Here is an 18,171-nt window from a genome sequence, read left to right as displayed (position 1 = left end):
TTTAATTAACATGTTACACTTATATGCACTTATTTTTAATAATTTTGCACATTGGACACACTTTGAGGTCCAGGCAGTGCCTCCGATTAGCTGATGCCAGTCATAGTGGACAGCTAGCATCTACAGCTGCTTGTGTCAGCATCCAGGTGTGAATAAGAGGCAACACCTCGAATCAAGTTTAAGCCTTAGTCTCATTTAAACAGGTGACTTATTTTTAAAAAACATTATCCCTGGTACAGTTGCTAAGATGGAAAGTTTAGCTGCAGAGACCAAAACTGGCTGTAAATGTGTTTATTTCTGCTGTAAAGTTGGTCATTCTAAAAATGCGTGTTTTTGAGGATTAACTTCCTTTTCAAAGCCGCCACATGCAGCCATTAGAGGAACTGCAGCCTTCCACTCTTAATCTGTGGCTTCTTTTTCCCGGTCTGGAGGCTAATGCTCAGTAAACATGAGCTATCCCATTTTTTAAAAATGCAAAAGTAAGTAATGAAAATTAATATGCAAAATGCTTAGCATCATAAATATAAGATGCCAGGATTTAGTTTTATTGGGAAAAATATAACTGACAGTGACACAAACTGGTACATTTCACTTCACATCTGACCAAATACTAACACTTGACTGATAAATCATTTTTGTTTCGGTTTAGCTGTAAAGCTGCGCTGACTGACCTTTATCAGAAATGAGTTTAAAGCACCTTTGTTTTTGCTCAGTTATTGAACTGAATATCTAATTTCTGGGATTTTCTTATGGAGTACTTGGTTCCACATCAAAGACTGTTTATGTGTGAAGAAAGAAAGTCTGGGAAGAAACGTTGTTATTGCTTTTTGTATTGCACCCAATGGTCTGCTGTCAAACATTTGTTGTGCATAAGAATGCCGACCAGTTGTGTAGGTAAAATAATAATAATAGTAATATTTTAAATTTCAGGCCATGTTACTGGACTGGACTGCTGTGTACATTGATGGTCAGTGGTAGTCCAACATGTAGTTTCTGCTTCAGGGCACCGGACCATGTGACTACAGCCATGCAACTGAACTTGACTTCATATTTCGTCACAGCAGAAGCAAAGTGGAAGCACTCCCCACAGCCAACCAATCGTCTGCTCTGCAGTAAGGTGAAAACATGGAGACAAACTGGTTGAACCAGAAACCAGTTCAGAAATGCAAGAAAACCAGAGGGAGACACAGATTTACAGCAGAGACAGAGTGTGTGTGTGTGTGTGAGGCCTTGGTGTTTTGTTTTCAAATCTTTTCGTGGTTCGCAAATGAAAAAAGAAGAAACGTGAAGCAGATGTGAGTATTTCAATGAGACGCCGTTGTTAAGAGTAGATTATTGGATTAACTCCTAACAAGCCTAAACATGACCTGAGATTTACCAACTACGTATGAACGCGCTTTCTGTTTCTGTGAAATCTGGATTCAGAAAATCATATGATTCAAGTATTTCTTTAAAAGGACCGAATCAGCTGTTTAGACAGGAAATGGTCGTATTTTTAAATGTAGCAGACTGAATATTAATATCTGTCATTCAGAGCTCAGGAGAAAATTACCGGTTACTTTCTTTCTGTCCAGAAGAAACATTTTAGTTCCTGAAACCTTTTTAGAGAACATGTATTTTGTTATTTGTCATTGTTTAGCTAGAATTGGGTTAGAGAGGAAGTAGTCTGAGCAAACTACCCCGGGTTCCCCTTTCACCAGACCAGAAGGGATTTAGAATCCTTGCTTTGACCTGGAAAATCTCCCTTTGCAGGCATCCAGATGGCATCCTGGTCAGACACTTGAAGAGCCCAGCTGTCTCCTTAAAATCCTTTTATTAGCAGTGCTACAGTCAGAAATCAAATGTATCATTTCCACACATATCTGTTCGTACAGGTGATCCCCACAGCCTAAATATCAATATCTTAAAGATTGCTGTGAACACGTCACAAGGATTAAAGAGTTTCACAGAACAACAAAATGAGCCACAGTGAAAAACCTTCAGAGCAACAGGATGAGACAGAGACTGACATACACGAGGACGACAAACTTCACCTAGAGGACTGTAACGGTAAAGATGATCAGGTGAGAGATTTACTCAAGACGAGTCAGACGGAGAAAAGGTCGGTCAGCCCGCTCACTCTTTTCAAAGAGGACTTGAGCCAGTTCAAGGAAGGACTGTTGAAAGTGTTCAAGGACAAAGACACAAATCCTAAAACAACACAGCCACCAGAAAAGCCGACCAGCACTCTGACTCTGCTCAAAGAGGACTTGAATCATTTGAAAGAAGACATCTCCAGCATCTTCAGAATCGGCCTTTCAAAGGAGCATGAAGACAAAGATGGTGCTGCAAAGCTAGATTCCTCCAACGCTGTCAAGATAAAAGCCACTAAAGCTGAAAGAAGTGACGAGTCCCTCCTGAATCTGTTCAAGAGAGGTAGTCTTTCAAAGATTACCCCCAAAACAAACGATCGTCAGGAAGTTAGGAAGACACTCCCAGTAAAGGCAGAGGAACAAACGGATAATGGATTTATGAACAAAAACTCAATTAGCACCGAGGAAACTAATAACAATACGACGGAGAGGCTGAACGACTCAGGCGACAGCAAGCTGGATGCAAATGTTTCCCAGGAGGTAACTGAGAGGAGGAAGGCTTCCTCTGAAACACAACAGAGCCAGGAGGCGATGCATGCATCAGAGAAAGGTGCGTCCTGCTTTAAAAAAGCCACACATGTTTACAGTCAAACTCTACCACAGCTTCTGGTTTTTATTATGTTGTCATATTCATATGTGTGTCTGTGCGTCTGATGAAAATTGAAGGTAAATTAATTTTTTTTTTCTTCATTCAGCTTCAAATGAATCAAATCTGCTGAAGTTGTTTAAAAAATTAGATCAAACAGATGGAGCGAAATCTTCATTTGATTAATTTTCTATTTTAAAACTCGTCTTGTGTATTCATTTATTTTCTTCAGTTGATCAGTTAAGTGAGAACAGGGAAGGGGGGACATGACTCGTCAGCGGCGTCAGGAGAGGAAGAGGAAGAAGATGAACCTTCAGAAACAGTTCAGTGTCCTTTGATGTCTAGGCTCACTTTGATCGCTGTGGGAAACACCGACAAAGCAGACCTCAAGTGAGCCAAACCATTTCAAGCATTCGATCTCCAAATAGATGTAATTGCAACGCTGATCAGATGTTACATGTTTTTTATGCTGTGACTGTTTCTGGTCTTTTAGGGAGTTGCCAGGAGGACACCTGTGGGCACTGAAAAACTGTAATTGTACCTCTGCTTCTTTAATGCCTCTGTGTCTTTAAAGGCGACTTTAAAACCCTTTCATTTCCAATACCTTAATTTTTCTACACAATCTCCTGGTAATGTTCTCCCTGAAAAATAGTTCCAATCTAGCTGTGAGATTTTGAGATATTTGACAGGGTGGTATCGCAGCCTATAATCATTAAGTACTGACTCTAATTTCCTTCAAGAAAAAACACTTTTTAAAGTAAAGACCATTAAATGTAATTACTCATTCTGAGAATGGCTGTTCATGAGGTGGTCATGTCCCAAGCTCAGTCCCGGGCTAATCAGCTTCTCCTGTTTCACCTTCAGTTGCCTACTACCTGACCCTTGACCCCAACACTGCCAACTCTGAGATCCTTCTAACTGACAGTAACAGGAAGGCAACTCGTGTCTGGTCAGACCATCAATACTCAGAGCATCCGGAGCGGTTTGAGTTCTGTCCTCAGGTCCTGTGCAGGGAGGGACTGCTCGACAAGGTGTACTGGGAGGTGGAGTGGAGAGGTGGTGCTGACATCGGTGTCACCTACAACAACATCTCTAGAGATGGAGACACGGTGAACTGCCTGCTGGGACACAACGAGCGTTCCTGGACTGTGGAGTGCGCAGAGGGAAGCTACACTCCGTGTCACAACAGAAAGAGGTTAAAGTCGCTCTCACCTGAGAACTTCACCCACAGAATTGGTATCTATCTAAACTGGCCTGCTGGCGCTCTGTCCTTCTACTGCGTCTCTCAGGACATGATGGTCCACCTCCACACTTTCAGCTGCACCTTTACTGAGCCACTGTACCCGGGGTTCTGGGTGTGGGCATACAACGGCTCAGTGTCTCTCTGTCATGTGGAGTTGGAGTGGGAACATGCACTAAAGTGACAACAGGACGACCCCAGGATACCCAAATGAGACTTTTCTCATGGCTGAGAGCATCATGTGGAGTTATTCATCAGTGTTACTCATTGTTGGAGCGATGCAGTCTCCCTCCATGCTGTAGGAGAAGTTTTTCAGGGGAGTGGGACGATGGGGCGGGGCTTCAGAGGTAGATTGGGGGCGGGGTTTCAGAAGTTGGACAATGCAGTGAGAGCAGAGATGCAAAAACTATACCCACAGCTTTGCAAATAACACGTTATGTGATGAAACATCAAACTACATTGATATAAACACGACTTCCTTATTCTGTCTGAATTCATGCTGATATCGTTTCAAAAATCACGACACTGGATCACAGCAATCATGAATACTAACCTTTCCTGCTTTTTTCTAGCAACAGATTTTTACACATTTCTGCTGTTGGTCACCCACAAGAAAAAAATCCACCAGCATCAGACACCAGAAGCCTCAGCTGACCAATCACAGCTCTTATAGTCGCCATGTGACATCTCTGCATCCAATTAAAGCGTCTACAGAATTCATCACTAACACATTTAATGCACAAATATCCTGTGGATTCACACACTGCTGTGTGTGTGTTAGAGTGTACAGTATATCTGACCTGCAGCTGGCTCTCCTGACTCCCTCGGGCCTCCTGCAGCTCTTTCTCCAGCTGCTCTAGACGAGCAACACGCTTCTGCAACACACACACAGACACACACATTTCAGATGCATCCAGATGTGTTTTTTCCACCAGCAGTTGTCGCTGACACATCTCATTGGCAGAAATCTCTAGTCGCTGTAGTTTATGATCTAATTATTCTGACATGTCATCATGAATACCGGGACTGATGACTCAAGCTGTGGATTTGCACTTTATTCACGGCCATTTTGTTCCCACGACGAACCCTCTGTGTGGATTAGGGTTCTCACAATAATTCACTTCAGTTATATTACTGTGATATCCAGGGTTAAAAAAGAAAGTAACAACGTTGGCTATCGCATGGCTCATCAAGAGTTACATTTGATATGGGGTTTCTGAGAGATTTGCCTGTTCACAGCAGCTGTTTAAATTCATGGAGGCTTTGACTTTGCTTCATTACACGTGAACTCTTTGTGATGTGGACGCTAACACAGGTGGGAAAGCAGCTGACTGCCTACTAGGCCTCACATCCACTTGCTGGCAGTTACTGAAGTTGACCTGTTTGCCGTATTCGTACTGTTGATGACACATTTCAGTGCAGTTATGTGACAGATAATCGGACACACTGTGAGGTTAATTATACTAATAAAGATGTGTGAGAAATTCTGGTGGTTACTTAGGACTGACTGGCAGGTGTGTGTTTGTGTGATGAACCTACACGTTTGGGCCAAACTCAGACAGCACTAGCTAGTTTATCCAAACATGACCTACAGCGGTGGCCAAACTTCAGAAACGGACTTCATAAAACTATGGAAATGTCAATGTCCAGTGTTTGGCTTCTTTCAGTTGTTATTAAGGAAACTGAGTTGATCAAACTCACCTGCGTCCTGTGAACCACCTCATCACTGGTGCCGAAGCGTTCCTCCATCACAGACCGGATCTTCTGAGCATCGAACTCCAGCTTCTGCCGGATCATGTCTATCTGTAGTGAAAACTGTAGCAGCAGAAACACACCGAGGTCAGAGGTCAAAGGTTTCTCTGATTACTGGACAAAATAACAAGTCCATGTATGAGTAAAAACACCCATAGCTTGCATTTCTGTGGTTATATCCTTTATTATATCAATAAACTCTCACCGTGTCGATGCGTGGCAGCTGGGCCAGTTTCTGTGACAGCTCCTCAAGCTGGCTGAAGAACCAGCAGCGCTCCCTCTCTTCTCGGTCAATTTCCCCCAGCAGGAGGTCCCTGTAGATAGTTGTAACCGTTATTATTATATTATAACCATACAACATAGCACTGACAGGCTAAAACCTGATTAGCATCAAGTAAGGCGGAGCTTATTGCCATTCGTTTGGTGGCTACATCAGATGAAAAGCTCTTCATCTTAACTACCATGGAACAAGTTACATTAGCCTGCAGGTCTAATTTCATTTTAGAAAAAGTTTTTTTTTGACATTTCACAATTAAACATTACTTATATTGTGTTATTATACATTTCACTATTTTAAATCTTAAAAAATTGCTGATTGATCAGCTCTCTCACACGTTGTGTCATCTGTAAACTCAGATGAAGGCTCTGGGTGAACTTGACTGTACCAGTCCCATGTGACCTCCCACCCTGAGGTGCCTCAGTTAATATTTATGTAAATCAGCTTACCTCTCCTTGCACAGCTCGTCCAGGTGATGGTCAATCACTCGTCCGTCTGCTCCAGTGATCATAGCTATTTTGGGCGGGGCTCCATCCAGGAAGTGATGCGGCAGGATGACAGCGGCAGTCTTCCCGGCAGACACTGTGCTTTGACAGGATGCCGATCGGTGAGGACTCCTACCTCTGCTTACTGCGGCCATCGAGGAGGAGGAGCACGAGGACGGGGCCAGAGCTAGGTGATCATCTAGTTCTGCACCTCCGCCAACACCTGGCCCCGCCCCTCCTAGGCTGCCTGTCAGCAGCCTCAGGTTATGAGGTTGATGTTTGAGTTCGTAGTAATTGGTGAGGTCCATGTGGAGTTCTGAGGGAGGAGGAGGAGGAGGTGAAGGAGGGTCAAGAGCCATCAGATCAACAACTCAGGCTCTACTTTTAAATCTGGTTTATTTAAAATTGGAATTTCTGCCTATGATGTAACAGCAGCCCCGGGATATTCAGCGTTTGATTTTAGAATTACAGTCACTATCTTTTATTCGTCAATAATACTCTTCAGCATATTTATACTCACATTTTTTGCAATATTTCTGCATAAAATTATTTTGTTAAAGGACTTATACTGTGTTTAATCCATTAAGTTTTTTAAATTTTACCTATTTTATTTGCACCTTATTTGCCTCTGCAGGGGTCTATTTTTATTGGGATTTTTTGTGTGATTTTGTTGATGGGCGATCGTGGCTCAAGAGTTGGGAGTTCGCCTTGTAATCGGTAGGTTGCCGGTTCGAGCCCTGGCTTGGACAGTCTCGGTCGTTGTGTCCTTGGGCAAGACACTTCACCCGTTGCCTACTGGTGGTGGTCAGAGGGCCCGGTAGCGCCAGTGTCTGCACTGACAGAGGCGAGGCTCAGGGCAGCTGTGGCTACAATGTAGCTGCCATCACCAGTGTGTGAATGGGTGGATGACTGCATGTCTAAAGCGCTTTGGGGTCCTTAGGGATTAAGTAAAGCGCAACATAAATACAGGCCATTTACATCTGGTCATTTCTATGCAGGTGATAGGCTTGTCTTCATTTTGCTTATTGTGATCTAAAATTATATTTAAGGAAAAAAAACAACAAACGTCTCCACTTTTTTCAGACTTTAACAGCAAATCTCTGTTTTTTCTTTGGATGTTTTGGTGTTTAAATGCTAAATTTGTGTGACTCATAAAACGTGTAAACAAAAATATTCTGTCATTAGCAACAATCTATTTTTATTTAAATGCTCTGTCATAAAATCTGTCATCTGTCCAAACCCGGCTGGCTTTCACTGGTTACCAGTACCATAAATACCGTAATACTAAAACACTCTATTTTTTAACTGGACCACCACTTTTAAGTTTGTATGGTTACATTTGAAGTAAAGTTATCTAAATTCAGCGTTAATGCAGCTAAACTGTTGGTTTTATGTTTATTAATTCGACTGATTTAATTTCAGTTGTGTAGCTGAGTTGACAGACAGCTGAAGTCTATAAACACATCTGTCAGCTGGAAATGAACAAATTCCTGTCCAGACAAAGTAATTGACAATAACTGGCTATTTAACTGAATGAGGCCTGGCTTGCTGGAGCCAATCAGATTAGCTGAATGAGTCAATCTGCTTTCTCTGTAAGTGATGATTAGTCTCACTGGAGGCTCTGAGCTCCACACACCAGCAGAGTCAGGTAGGTGCAACTGGGACAGAAATTAGAAGGAAAATTACAACAATTAAGGGGGAAATGTAGTCTCCAGATGTACAGTGACTAAACAGACAGTTATAACCTTCTCTCACTGTGATTTTAAAGCAAATTATTGTCAACATAAACCATTTTTTCTAAATCCAGAAAAAAGAGACGAGCAAATCTGAACCTGGTTCTCAAGTCATAATGTTGTTGAGTATGAGGGGAACTTTCTGGGGGTGAACATCCCAAGTTCCTTAAATGGTTCCTAGAAAATGGTCCTCAGGCAGAAACAATCCTCAAATTACAAAAAAGAAAAAAAGTCAAGCCAGATTTCGACCTTTAAGCTGGTGCAGCACGTCGCTCCTTCCAGACGATGCCAGGGTCCCTGCCTCCTGTTCCAGCTTACTCTGCAGTTGTTTCAGCACCTCCTAAGAAGAAAACAACATGAATGTATCCGGGTGAAACTCCACAAAAGACATTTCCAGGTCAAAAGGTCACTTCCTTGTCAGGGGCTGGGTCTGAGACCCAGTGTTTTGTGTTATCATTCATCTTTGATTTCATCGTGGTTTATCTCTGCTAGTGTTTTGGTTTCCTTTTTGTATTTCTAACTAGTATTTCTTGATCTCTAGTCTTTAGGTTGTGTTTCTGTGCCTCCCCTGTGTTCGGTGTTTCTACTCTGTGCCTTCCTGTCCCACGTTTCAGGTCTCTGTTCTCTTGTCATCCTTGCCTCTGTGTTTGTGTGTTTCCGGTTTTACTTTGAAAGTCTGGTTTCTGCTTTGCTTCCTTTGTCTTGTTATGTCAGATTAGCCCCAGCTGTGTCTCCCCAGGTGTTTCCACTTCCCTCATTATAAACCCTTGTGTGTATTTAAGTCCTCTGTCTCCTTCTCTTCATGTCAAGTCATGCTCACAGAGTCTTGTTTTCTGCTGTCGTACTTGTGTTTGGATTATTTCACAGTCATGTTTTTGGATGTTCCTGTTCAGTTTCATGTTTTCTCTTGTCCTCATTTTCATGGTTAGTTTTATTTTTCCAGTTTAGGTTTTAGTTTAGTTCTCTTTGTTTTGTCTCGCCTTGTTTGGCTATTTTTTCCATCAGCCTAAATAAACGTCTTGCTTTTTGTTATACTTAGTTTCCTCTCCTCAGCTTCGCAAACACTTCCCTCCTGATCTCGTTCTTCTTGGTCTCATCTACTACAAAAATACACTCGCTACAGTAAAGTGATTAATTGTAACGTTGAGTGGTGAGTGTTTTTAAATGAGTGTTAGATGTAATAATTCCTATGCTGGATTTGTATTTAAGGTCAATATAAAACTTCCATAGTGAAATTGCCCATTTAACCTCCTAGGACCTGGCGTCCACATATGTGGAAATTTTGCTCTACAAGGGCCTGATATCCACTTACGAGGACATTATACTGTCTCTATTTTATCAAAATTTAAAACGAATATCCTCAATTAAGCAGTAAAGTATCTTATATATAATAACATAAGCCTTTTGGGGTCCTTCTGTGAGGCGTATTATTGTTGGCCTTGTAGCCTGTAAGCTATATTTGATTTAAAGCGGACTTGATAACAACAAAGAGGCTTCAAACATCACGGAGAAGTCATTTTCCATCATTTTTAAAGTCCGGTTTTATTCCCGCTTTATTCTGTGACCTACTTTGTATTGCTTCTGGAAACTGAAAGAACTGACTAACCCTTTTTTGTGTTTTTGTTGTTGAAGTATACATTAAAACACACTTTCATTACAAACTTGTATTTTAAACGTTTTTGTGTCATTTTGGTATTCATATAGATCAAATACCACTTACATGGACGTTGTTTTTGCATATTCCAGGAACGCAGAGACAAATGAATGAAATCCGCACAGTGCGAGCAGTGCAGGGATTTTTGTGGTATTAAAAACATTTTCTCTTACAGTTTAGATAGATTATCCTCCGTGTACAAGCAGGAGCGATTAGTCTCAGTGAAAGCTCTGGTTTTTTTCTGCAGTTGACAAAGACTTGGTTTCCCACCAAAATAAATAAAACTCAGCTATTGAATCTCATGAGATCTGTGGTTAAACCACCATGAAGTTACTACTTATAGGTATTAAACTGAATATATTAAAATGACTGGAGTATAAACATTAGTTGCTACATGACACACAGAAATATCTGATGACTGTTAGTGATTTTTTTCAAACTAACCAGACAAAATGATTTTTTGATTTATCTCCATTTTTATCCTGACTGATGAGATTAATAAACATAAAAAGATAATAATCCCTAAAAGCAGCAGATAAAATGTCACCTCATCACTGATAGAGATAAAAAGCAGTTCTTCATCAGCTAGTTGTAATCTATCAGTTTGGATATTAAAGGTGTTTTTAATCAGTCGACTCACCTGCTACAGGTGAACTTGGTGCAGCAGTGAACTCTGTGTGTATGTCTGCTCTCTCCGGTCTCTGTCCTGGTTCTGACTAAAACCTGCTGATCTCTGCCTCATAATCTAGCTGCTCTCAGCATCTGGACACGTGAGTCAGTGCGTACATGTGTACATGCACATGTGTGTCTGTGTGCCTGCAGCTGATGGGATTTACATCCAGCAGCCTTTGAGTCTTGGCCTGATTCACAGCCTTCTTGCTCTCAGTGTGAATTTATTCATTATTCTGACGTAGAAATAGCTGATTTGATTAAGATGTCTGATTACGGGCTATAAAATTCAAAAATGTGAAAGTGAATCTGAATTTAAAGGTTTATTTTTTAACATCAGGATTAGCAGTTTGAACAAATAATCCTAAAATAATCTTAATATGAAATCAACAAGCTTAAGAAGAGTACACGTGACCCTGGAACCATGTTATGGACATTTTATGTTCAGCCCAGCTGGTTACTGACATGTCAGATTTTTTTATTTTTTATTTTGTTTCGGTGTGCAACTTTGCCAAAACAATGTGGGACTCTGTAGTTTTCTCTGGTCCCCTCCCCAATCAGACCAGGAGCGACATGTTTAGCCACATGTTCTCCTTAAATTGCTGGCTGTCTGAGTGGTGTCCCAGAAACGATGTGGGCTTCATCGATAATTGGCAAACCTCCTGGAGGAAACCTGGTCTTGTTAGGAGAGACGGCATCCATCCCACTTTGGATGGAGCAGCTCTCATTTCTAGAAATATGGACAAATTTATTAAACCCCCCAAAATATGACTATCCAGAGTTGGGACCAGGAAGCAGAGTTGCAGTCTTACACGCCTCTCTGCAGCTTCTCTCCTCCTGCTACCCCCCCAAAACCCATCTCCATAGAGACTGTGTCAGCTTCCAAACAGACAAAAAACAAACTAAAAACCAACAATAAACAACTTAAACATAAACAATTACAAAGAAAGAACAATACAGTATCCACATCTGAACCAAAGAGTAAAACAGTGAAATGTGGATTATTGAATATTAGGTCTCTCTCCTCCAAGTCTCTGTTAGTACATGACTTAATAATTGATCAACAAATCGATTTACTCTGCCTTACAGAAACCTGGTTGCACAGGATGATTATGTTAGTTTAAATGAATCAACACCCCCGAGTCATTCTAACTACCAGAAATCTCGAAGCACAGGCCGAGGGGGAGGTGTGGCAGCAATTTTTCACACCAGCCTATTAATCAACCAAAGACCCAGACAGACTTAATTCATTTGAAAGCCTGATGCTTAGCCTCGTCCACCCCAGCTGTAAAACTCAGAAAACAGTCTTACTTGTTATCATCTATCGTCCACCTGGGCCTTACACAGAGTTTCTGTCTGATTTCTCAGACTTTTTATCTGATTTAGTTCTGAGCTCAGATAAAATAATTATTGTGGGTGATTTTAACATCCATGTAGATGCTAAAAATGACAGCCTCAACATGGCATTTAATCTGTTATTAGACTCAATTGGCTTCTGTCAAAATGTAAAAGAACCCACCCACCACTTTAATCACACTCTAGATCTTGTTTTAACATATGGAATAGAAACTGAACCTTTAACAGTGTTTCCTGAAAACCCTCTCCTGTCTGATCATTTCCTGATAACATTTACATTTGCAATAATTGATTACACAGCAGTGGAGAGTAGACTTTATCACAGTAGATGTCTTTCTGAAAGCGCTGTAACTAAGTTTAAGAATATAATCCACCCACTGTTATCATCTTCAATGCCCTGTACCAACACAGAGCAGAGCAGCTATCTGAACGCTGCTCCAACAGAGGTCGATTATCTTGTTAATAATTTTACCTCCTCACTACGTACAACTCTGGATACTGTAGCTCCGGTGAAAACTAAGGTCTCTAATCAGAAGTACCTGACTCCGTGGTATAATTCTCAAACACGTAGCCTAAAGCAGATGACTCGTCAGCTGGAGAGGAAATGGCGTGTCACAAATTTAGAGGATCATCATTTAGCCTGGAGAAATAGTTTGCTGCTTTATAAGAAAGCCCTCCACAAAGCCAGAACATCTTACTATTCATCACTGATTGAAGAAAATAAGAACAACCCCAGGTTTCTCTTCAGCACTGTAGTCAGGCTGACAAACAGTCAGAGCTCTGTTGAGCCAACCATCCCTTTAACGTTAACTAGTAATGACTTCATGAACTTCTTCACAAATAAAATTTTTATCATTAGAGAAAAAATTACCAGTAATCATCCCACAGATGTAATATTATCTACAGCTACTCTTAGTACCATTGATGTTAAGTTAGACTCTTTTTCTCCAATTGATCTTTCTGAGTTAACTTCAATAATTACTTCCTCCAAACCATCAACGTGTCTTTTAGACCCCATTCCTACAAAACTGCTCAAAGAAGTCCTGCCATTAATTAATGCTTCAATCTTAAATATGACCAACCTATCTCTAATAATCGGCTATGTACCACAGGCATTCAAGCTGGCTGTAGTTAAACCTTTACTCAAAAAGCATCTCTAGACCCAGCAGTCTTAGCTAATTATAGGCCAATCTCCAACCTTCCTTTCATATCAAACATCCTTGAAGGAGTAGTTGTCAAACAGCTAACAGATCATCTGCAGAGGAATGGCTTATTTGAAGAGTTTCAGTCAGGTTTCAGAGCTCATCACAGCACAGAAACAGCTTTAGTGAAGGTTACAAATGATCTTCTTATGGCCTCTGACAGTGGACTCATCTCTGTGCTTGTCCTGCTAGACCTCAGTGCAGCGTTCGATACTGTCGCCCATAATATCCTATTAGAGCGATTAGAACATGCTGTAGGTATTACAGGTACTGCACTGCAGTGGTTTGTATCATATCTATCTAATAGACTCCAATTTGTGCATGTAAATGGAGAGTCCTCTTCACACACTGAGGTTAATTATGGAGTTCCACAGGGTTCAGTGCTAGGACCAATTCTGTTTACATTATACATGCTTCCCTTAGGCAGCATCATTAGAAGACATAGCATACATTTACACTGCTATGCAGATGACACCCAACTCTTTCTATGAAGCCAGGTAACACACACCACTTAGTTAAACTGCAGGAATGTCTTAAAGACATAAAGACCTGGATGGCTGCTAACTTTCTGCTTCTTAATTCAGATCAAACTGAGGTTATTGTACTCGGCCCTGAATATCTTAGAAATATGGTATCTAAGCAGATTCTTACTCTGGATGGCATTACCTTGGCCTCCAGTAATGCTGTGAGGAACCTTGGAGTCATTTTTGACCGGGACATGTCCTTCAACGCACATATTAAACAAATATGTAAGACCGCTTTCTTCCATTTGTGCAACATCTCTAAAGTTAGAAATATCCTGTCTCAGAGTGACGCTGAAAAACTAGTTCATGCATTTATTACTTCCAGGCTGGACGACTGCAATTCATTATTATCAGGAAGTCCAAAAAACTCGCTGAAAAGCCTTCAGCTAATCCAAAATGCTGCAGCAAGAGTCCTGACAGGGACTAGAAAGAGAGCAGATTTCTCCTGTTTTGGCTTCCTATTAAATCCAGAATTCAAAATCCTGCTCCTCACATACAAGGTCTTAAATAATCAGGCCCCATCTTATCTTAATGACCTTGTAGTACCATATCACCCTATTAGAGCACTTCGCTCTCGCTCTGCAGGCCTACTTGTTGTTCCTAGAGTATTTAAAAGTAGAATGGGAGGCAGAGCCTTCAGTTTTCAGGCCCCTCTTCTGTGGAACCAGCTTCCAGTTTGGATTCAGGAGACAGACACTATCTCTACTTTCAAGATTAGGCTTCAAACTTTCCTTTTTGCTAAAGCATATAGTTAGGGCTGGACCAGGTGACCCTGAATCCTCCCTTAGTTATGCTGCAATAGACGTAGGCTGCCGGGGGATTCCCATGATGCATTGAGTTTTTCCTTTCCAGTCACCTTTCTCACTCACTCTGTGTTAACAGACCTCTCTGCATTGAATCATACTTGTTATTAACCTCTGTCTCTCTTCCACAGCATGTCTTTATCCTGTCTTCCTTCTCTCACACCAACCAATCACAGCAGATGGCCCCGCCCCTCCCTGAGCCTGGTTCTGCTGGAGGTTTCTTCCTGTTAAAAGGGAGTTTTTCCTTCCCACTGTCGCCAAAGTGCTTGCTCATAGGGGGTCAAAAGATTGTTGGGTTTTTCTCTGTATCTATTATTGTACGATCTACTATACAATATAAAGCGCCTTGAGGCAACTTTTGTTGTGATTTGACGCTGTGTAAATAAAATTGAATTGAATTGAATTGAATTGAATTGAATTGAATTGAATTGAATTGAACTGAATTGAATTGAATTGAATTGGATTGTTTGTGTGTGTTGTGCTAGGGCAGACCAGTTCATGCATGGCTCGGGACTTTGTGTCAACCACATTATTATTGTGATAAATCTTAAAATCAAACTCATTAAAAATATTAGATATAGTTTAGCAAGTTTAACTCTGTAATTTCATTATTAAATATAAGTTTACAGTAAAGAATTATTTAGCATTAAACGGAGGAATATGAAATTAGGTGGAACCACAGATAAAAGATAAAAGACAAAACCACCTTGAAGTCACCAGCTGGTGAGGGAAGTCCTATTTTTGAAATCTCCACTTGGGCATTATAATAATCACCATGTTGCCTGTTTGGAAATAGACATGAAGAGCAACGGGAATATTTGCAGCACCCTGTCGATCCAAAAACACCCTACATCATCTCCTGCTTTATGGTCTTTGTTTACTCTAGCATAATTCATTTTATGTTAAAATTTTTGAAACCATAAACTCAGCTGGTAAGTGTTTAATGAGGTCACACATTATTTCAGTAGTATGTTTGTTTCCCGTAGTTCTTCAGCACAATCAGACTTCTTTTACAGCCAGAGGAGTCGCCCCCTGCTGGCCATTAAAATGAGAAAAGTTTCAGACACTTCCTGCTCTGCCTTGACTTTAACTACGCCCATCATTTATATGCAATTCACGGGTGGAACCAGCGGCTGCAGAGCGGCTCGAAGTGCTTCGATCGCCACTGACCTTCATGCCGAATGTCTCGGTCTCAAGCTTGGACAGGTGGTTTGAATTATCCTCCAGCTCCCTCCTCAGGTGGGAGTTCTCCTTTCGGAGCGCCTCCACCTGGTGGGCCAGCTGGTCGTAGGAAGCCACGGTGTTGGCCATCTTCACACTCTGCAGCGCCTCCTGCAGGAACACACACACATAAGAGGATGGTTAAAAGCTGGAGGCAGGTCTGATGACATCACACAGGCAGCAACTACCTGAAGCTGAACGGGAGGAGTGTGTGAAAGTATGAGTGATGGGTAACTTTGCTTCCTCGCCTCCTCCGGGCAGGACGCTCTTGTTAGATAACATATTATCTAAGTTCTCCTCTGGCTTTTTCCACTTTCCAGTCAGCTGATCCTGAAACAACCCGAGCTTCAAATTTTCCACTCAGTCACGGCTCATATTTCTGCATTAGACTTCCGCAGTACTCTTCACAACCGTGTCGCACATAAAACAACCACGTCTCCTAAAAACTGCCTCAAACTCAATTATGTGCAGCTACAAATATCTCATTAAGGAAACATCATTTTTTACATTTTCTTTTTGATTTTTAAAAAAAAATGATGTTTAGCACTTTTGAGTTAAAAGATTTAAATCTTTCTCTTCAACAATAATGATTTTCAAGCCGTACAAATAAAGCAAAATGCATTTGTTTGACTTAAGGGTGTAATTTTCAGTACCTAGAAATAATTACTGGTTCTTTTACTTAAAATGCAAATTTCATTTAAGAATACCTTTTTTTAAAGTACCAATTTAACGTAGTGACTTTAGAGGTAAAGAAAAAACTATATTTCCCATTCTCACACTTCTGTTATTATAAAGTGTCAGAACTGAATTATTTATAAGACAAGAGGAGATAATATATATTGCTGCAGTAACACAGCCAAAAAGGCCAAAAAATAAACATAACCTTTGAACAAATTGCTGAAATAACATAGAGTAGTCTGATGAAATAGATTTATATATTTACATTTAAATGAAAAAGGTTAATTTAGTAATAAAATATATATTAAAAAGTTAGATACAGAAAAACAGTAAAAGGGCTCTGTGTTTTCTTTTACTGTACCTACACTTTAAGTATGGGTAGGAACTGGTATTAAACATTAATGCCAGTATTTCAAGAAGCTACATTCATAAAAACATTGAGATGTGTGACATGTAAGTGTGCGCACACATCACTGAAACATCTAAGTTTGAATATTAGGTTAACAAAGGTCTTAAAGGTAGCCTGATATCAGCTCCAACTGCAGGAACACACAAAGAAGAACAGAGGAGTGTTTGGTGACGCAACACAGATAACAAATAAATTGAATAAAAATAAATCGTATTTGAAAGGCACAGATGCCTGAGTGCTTTGAGCTGAGCCCAAGCCTGAGTTTTGTGATCTGCTTCATAAAAATAACCATTTCAGCGACAAATCGGTGCATAAATATTCATCAAAATTCAGGAAATCAAGCTTCTGATACTCAAAATTTCCCATGGGAGACCACTGTTTAAAATGTCAGGGGTTTGGGAAAGACAATCACGAGAGTTGTGCATCATGAACACATTTGTGCACAACGCATAGTTAAAATGATGAAGAAACAAATGTTAAAACCAGATGAATGCATGAATGTCACACTGAGGCTCTGTGACAGTTAGGGTCAGAGCTGCACATGCTCAGTGTGCTTTTTAGTCCAAACCAGGGTGTGACCTTCACTGCAGAGAAGTGGCAAACAGAGACGCACACTGCTGTTTGTTTGTGCTGCGTTGTGAATAAACTGACGCTACTGTCCTGCGTCTGGTTCCTATTCAGATGTTTTCAAGGATTTTCTTTCGTCAGGTTTCTGTCCAGCTCAGCAAATGTGGAGTCAGTGCACCAAATGTCACTGCTGCATTCATTATGAGAGGCTGACCTCCTCTTCTCCTCTACTCTCCCTCCTCTGCCTCTCAGGGGATTGTGGGTAAGAGCTGCAGGTCTGAGAGAGGCGGCATGATCCAGATTTTATTGGATGTGATCTCATGTTACAGGAAGATTGCAGAGGACTGAGGCTCTGTACCACCCTTTGATTTGATCATGGACCACATGTGCTGCACTTTGCTTTTTTATCAATTTATTCACAAAGTAATAACTGTACATTTGGCGAATGGCAGCTTTCACTCTGCTGGTTTTATTAGTGGATGGAATAACAGACAACGGGCTCCTCAAAAGAGAGACACCTCAAATCTGTTAATAATCATTTGTCTCCAAGAAACGATAGTTTCAGTCACTTTAGTCGGCAGGGCAGTACATTAGCTTCACCCATGGAGCACAGAAATGCTCATTGTCTCTGACAGTGATGAATGACTCAGCATCCTAATCCAATAAATCTCTCTAAATCCACCTGAGAGCTGAACTCTTGAAGAGTAGCAGAAGCAGCAAAAACCATCATTCTGGTCCTTCATTTAGTTTTTACGAACAACTTTCTGCTGTAGGAGGCCACAAAGACATCTACAAATCATTACTAAGTAACATACAAATAATATGATAGAAGTTCAGTCACTAAAAAGGTGAATTTTAGCGAGTGACCTAAACCTACCCACAT

At 40.8% G+C, this 18,171-nt stretch overlaps 2 protein-coding genes across 9 annotated transcripts in view; one reads left to right on the top strand and one right to left on the bottom strand.

The window, feature by feature from the left end:
• Window positions 1–18,171, bottom strand: part of apc2 (APC regulator of WNT signaling pathway 2) — a 41,881-nt gene that overhangs the window by 14,695 nt on the left and 9,015 nt on the right. The window contains exons 2-7 of the mRNA XM_040030874.1: window positions 15,584–15,745; window positions 8,455–8,545; window positions 6,437–6,788; window positions 5,916–6,024; window positions 5,660–5,773; window positions 4,759–4,833 (exon numbers count right to left, since the gene is read on the bottom strand). Coding sequence (XP_039886808.1) covers window positions 4,759–4,833; window positions 5,660–5,773; window positions 5,916–6,024; window positions 6,437–6,788; window positions 8,455–8,545; window positions 15,584–15,724 — 882 coding nt within the window. The 5' untranslated portion in view covers window positions 15,725–15,745. The remainder of the gene's footprint in view (window positions 1–4,758; window positions 4,834–5,659; window positions 5,774–5,915; window positions 6,025–6,436; window positions 6,789–8,454; window positions 8,546–15,583; window positions 15,746–18,171) is intronic.
• On the top strand, window positions 1,078–5,601 carry LOC120732954 (neoverrucotoxin subunit alpha-like). 8 transcript variants are annotated; one of them, XM_040030925.1, is made up of 4 exons: window positions 1,078–2,682; window positions 2,951–3,108; window positions 3,212–3,249; window positions 3,583–5,601. In XM_040030925.1, the coding sequence occupies exons 2-4, from the start codon at window positions 3,056–3,058 to the stop codon at window positions 4,140–4,142; spliced, it is 651 nt and encodes a 216-aa protein (XP_039886859.1). In that variant the 5' UTR covers window positions 1,078–2,682; window positions 2,951–3,055; the 3' UTR covers window positions 4,143–5,601. The 8 variants fall into 8 exon arrangements, 4 of the variants coding, with proteins under 4 accessions (XP_039886859.1, XP_039886837.1, XP_039886830.1 ...); XR_005695719.1 differs by lacking the exon at window positions 3,212–3,249; XR_005695717.1 differs by having other exon boundaries at window positions 3,212–5,601.

The sequence above is a fragment of the Simochromis diagramma genome, unplaced genomic scaffold, assembly GCF_900408965.1.
Source record: "Simochromis diagramma unplaced genomic scaffold, fSimDia1.1 OVJJ01000334.1, whole genome shotgun sequence".
Classification (NCBI taxonomy): Eukaryota; Metazoa; Chordata; class Actinopteri; order Cichliformes; family Cichlidae; genus Simochromis; species Simochromis diagramma.
Note: the sequence above shows the minus strand (reverse complement) of the source record. Positions and strands in the feature narration are given on the sequence as shown.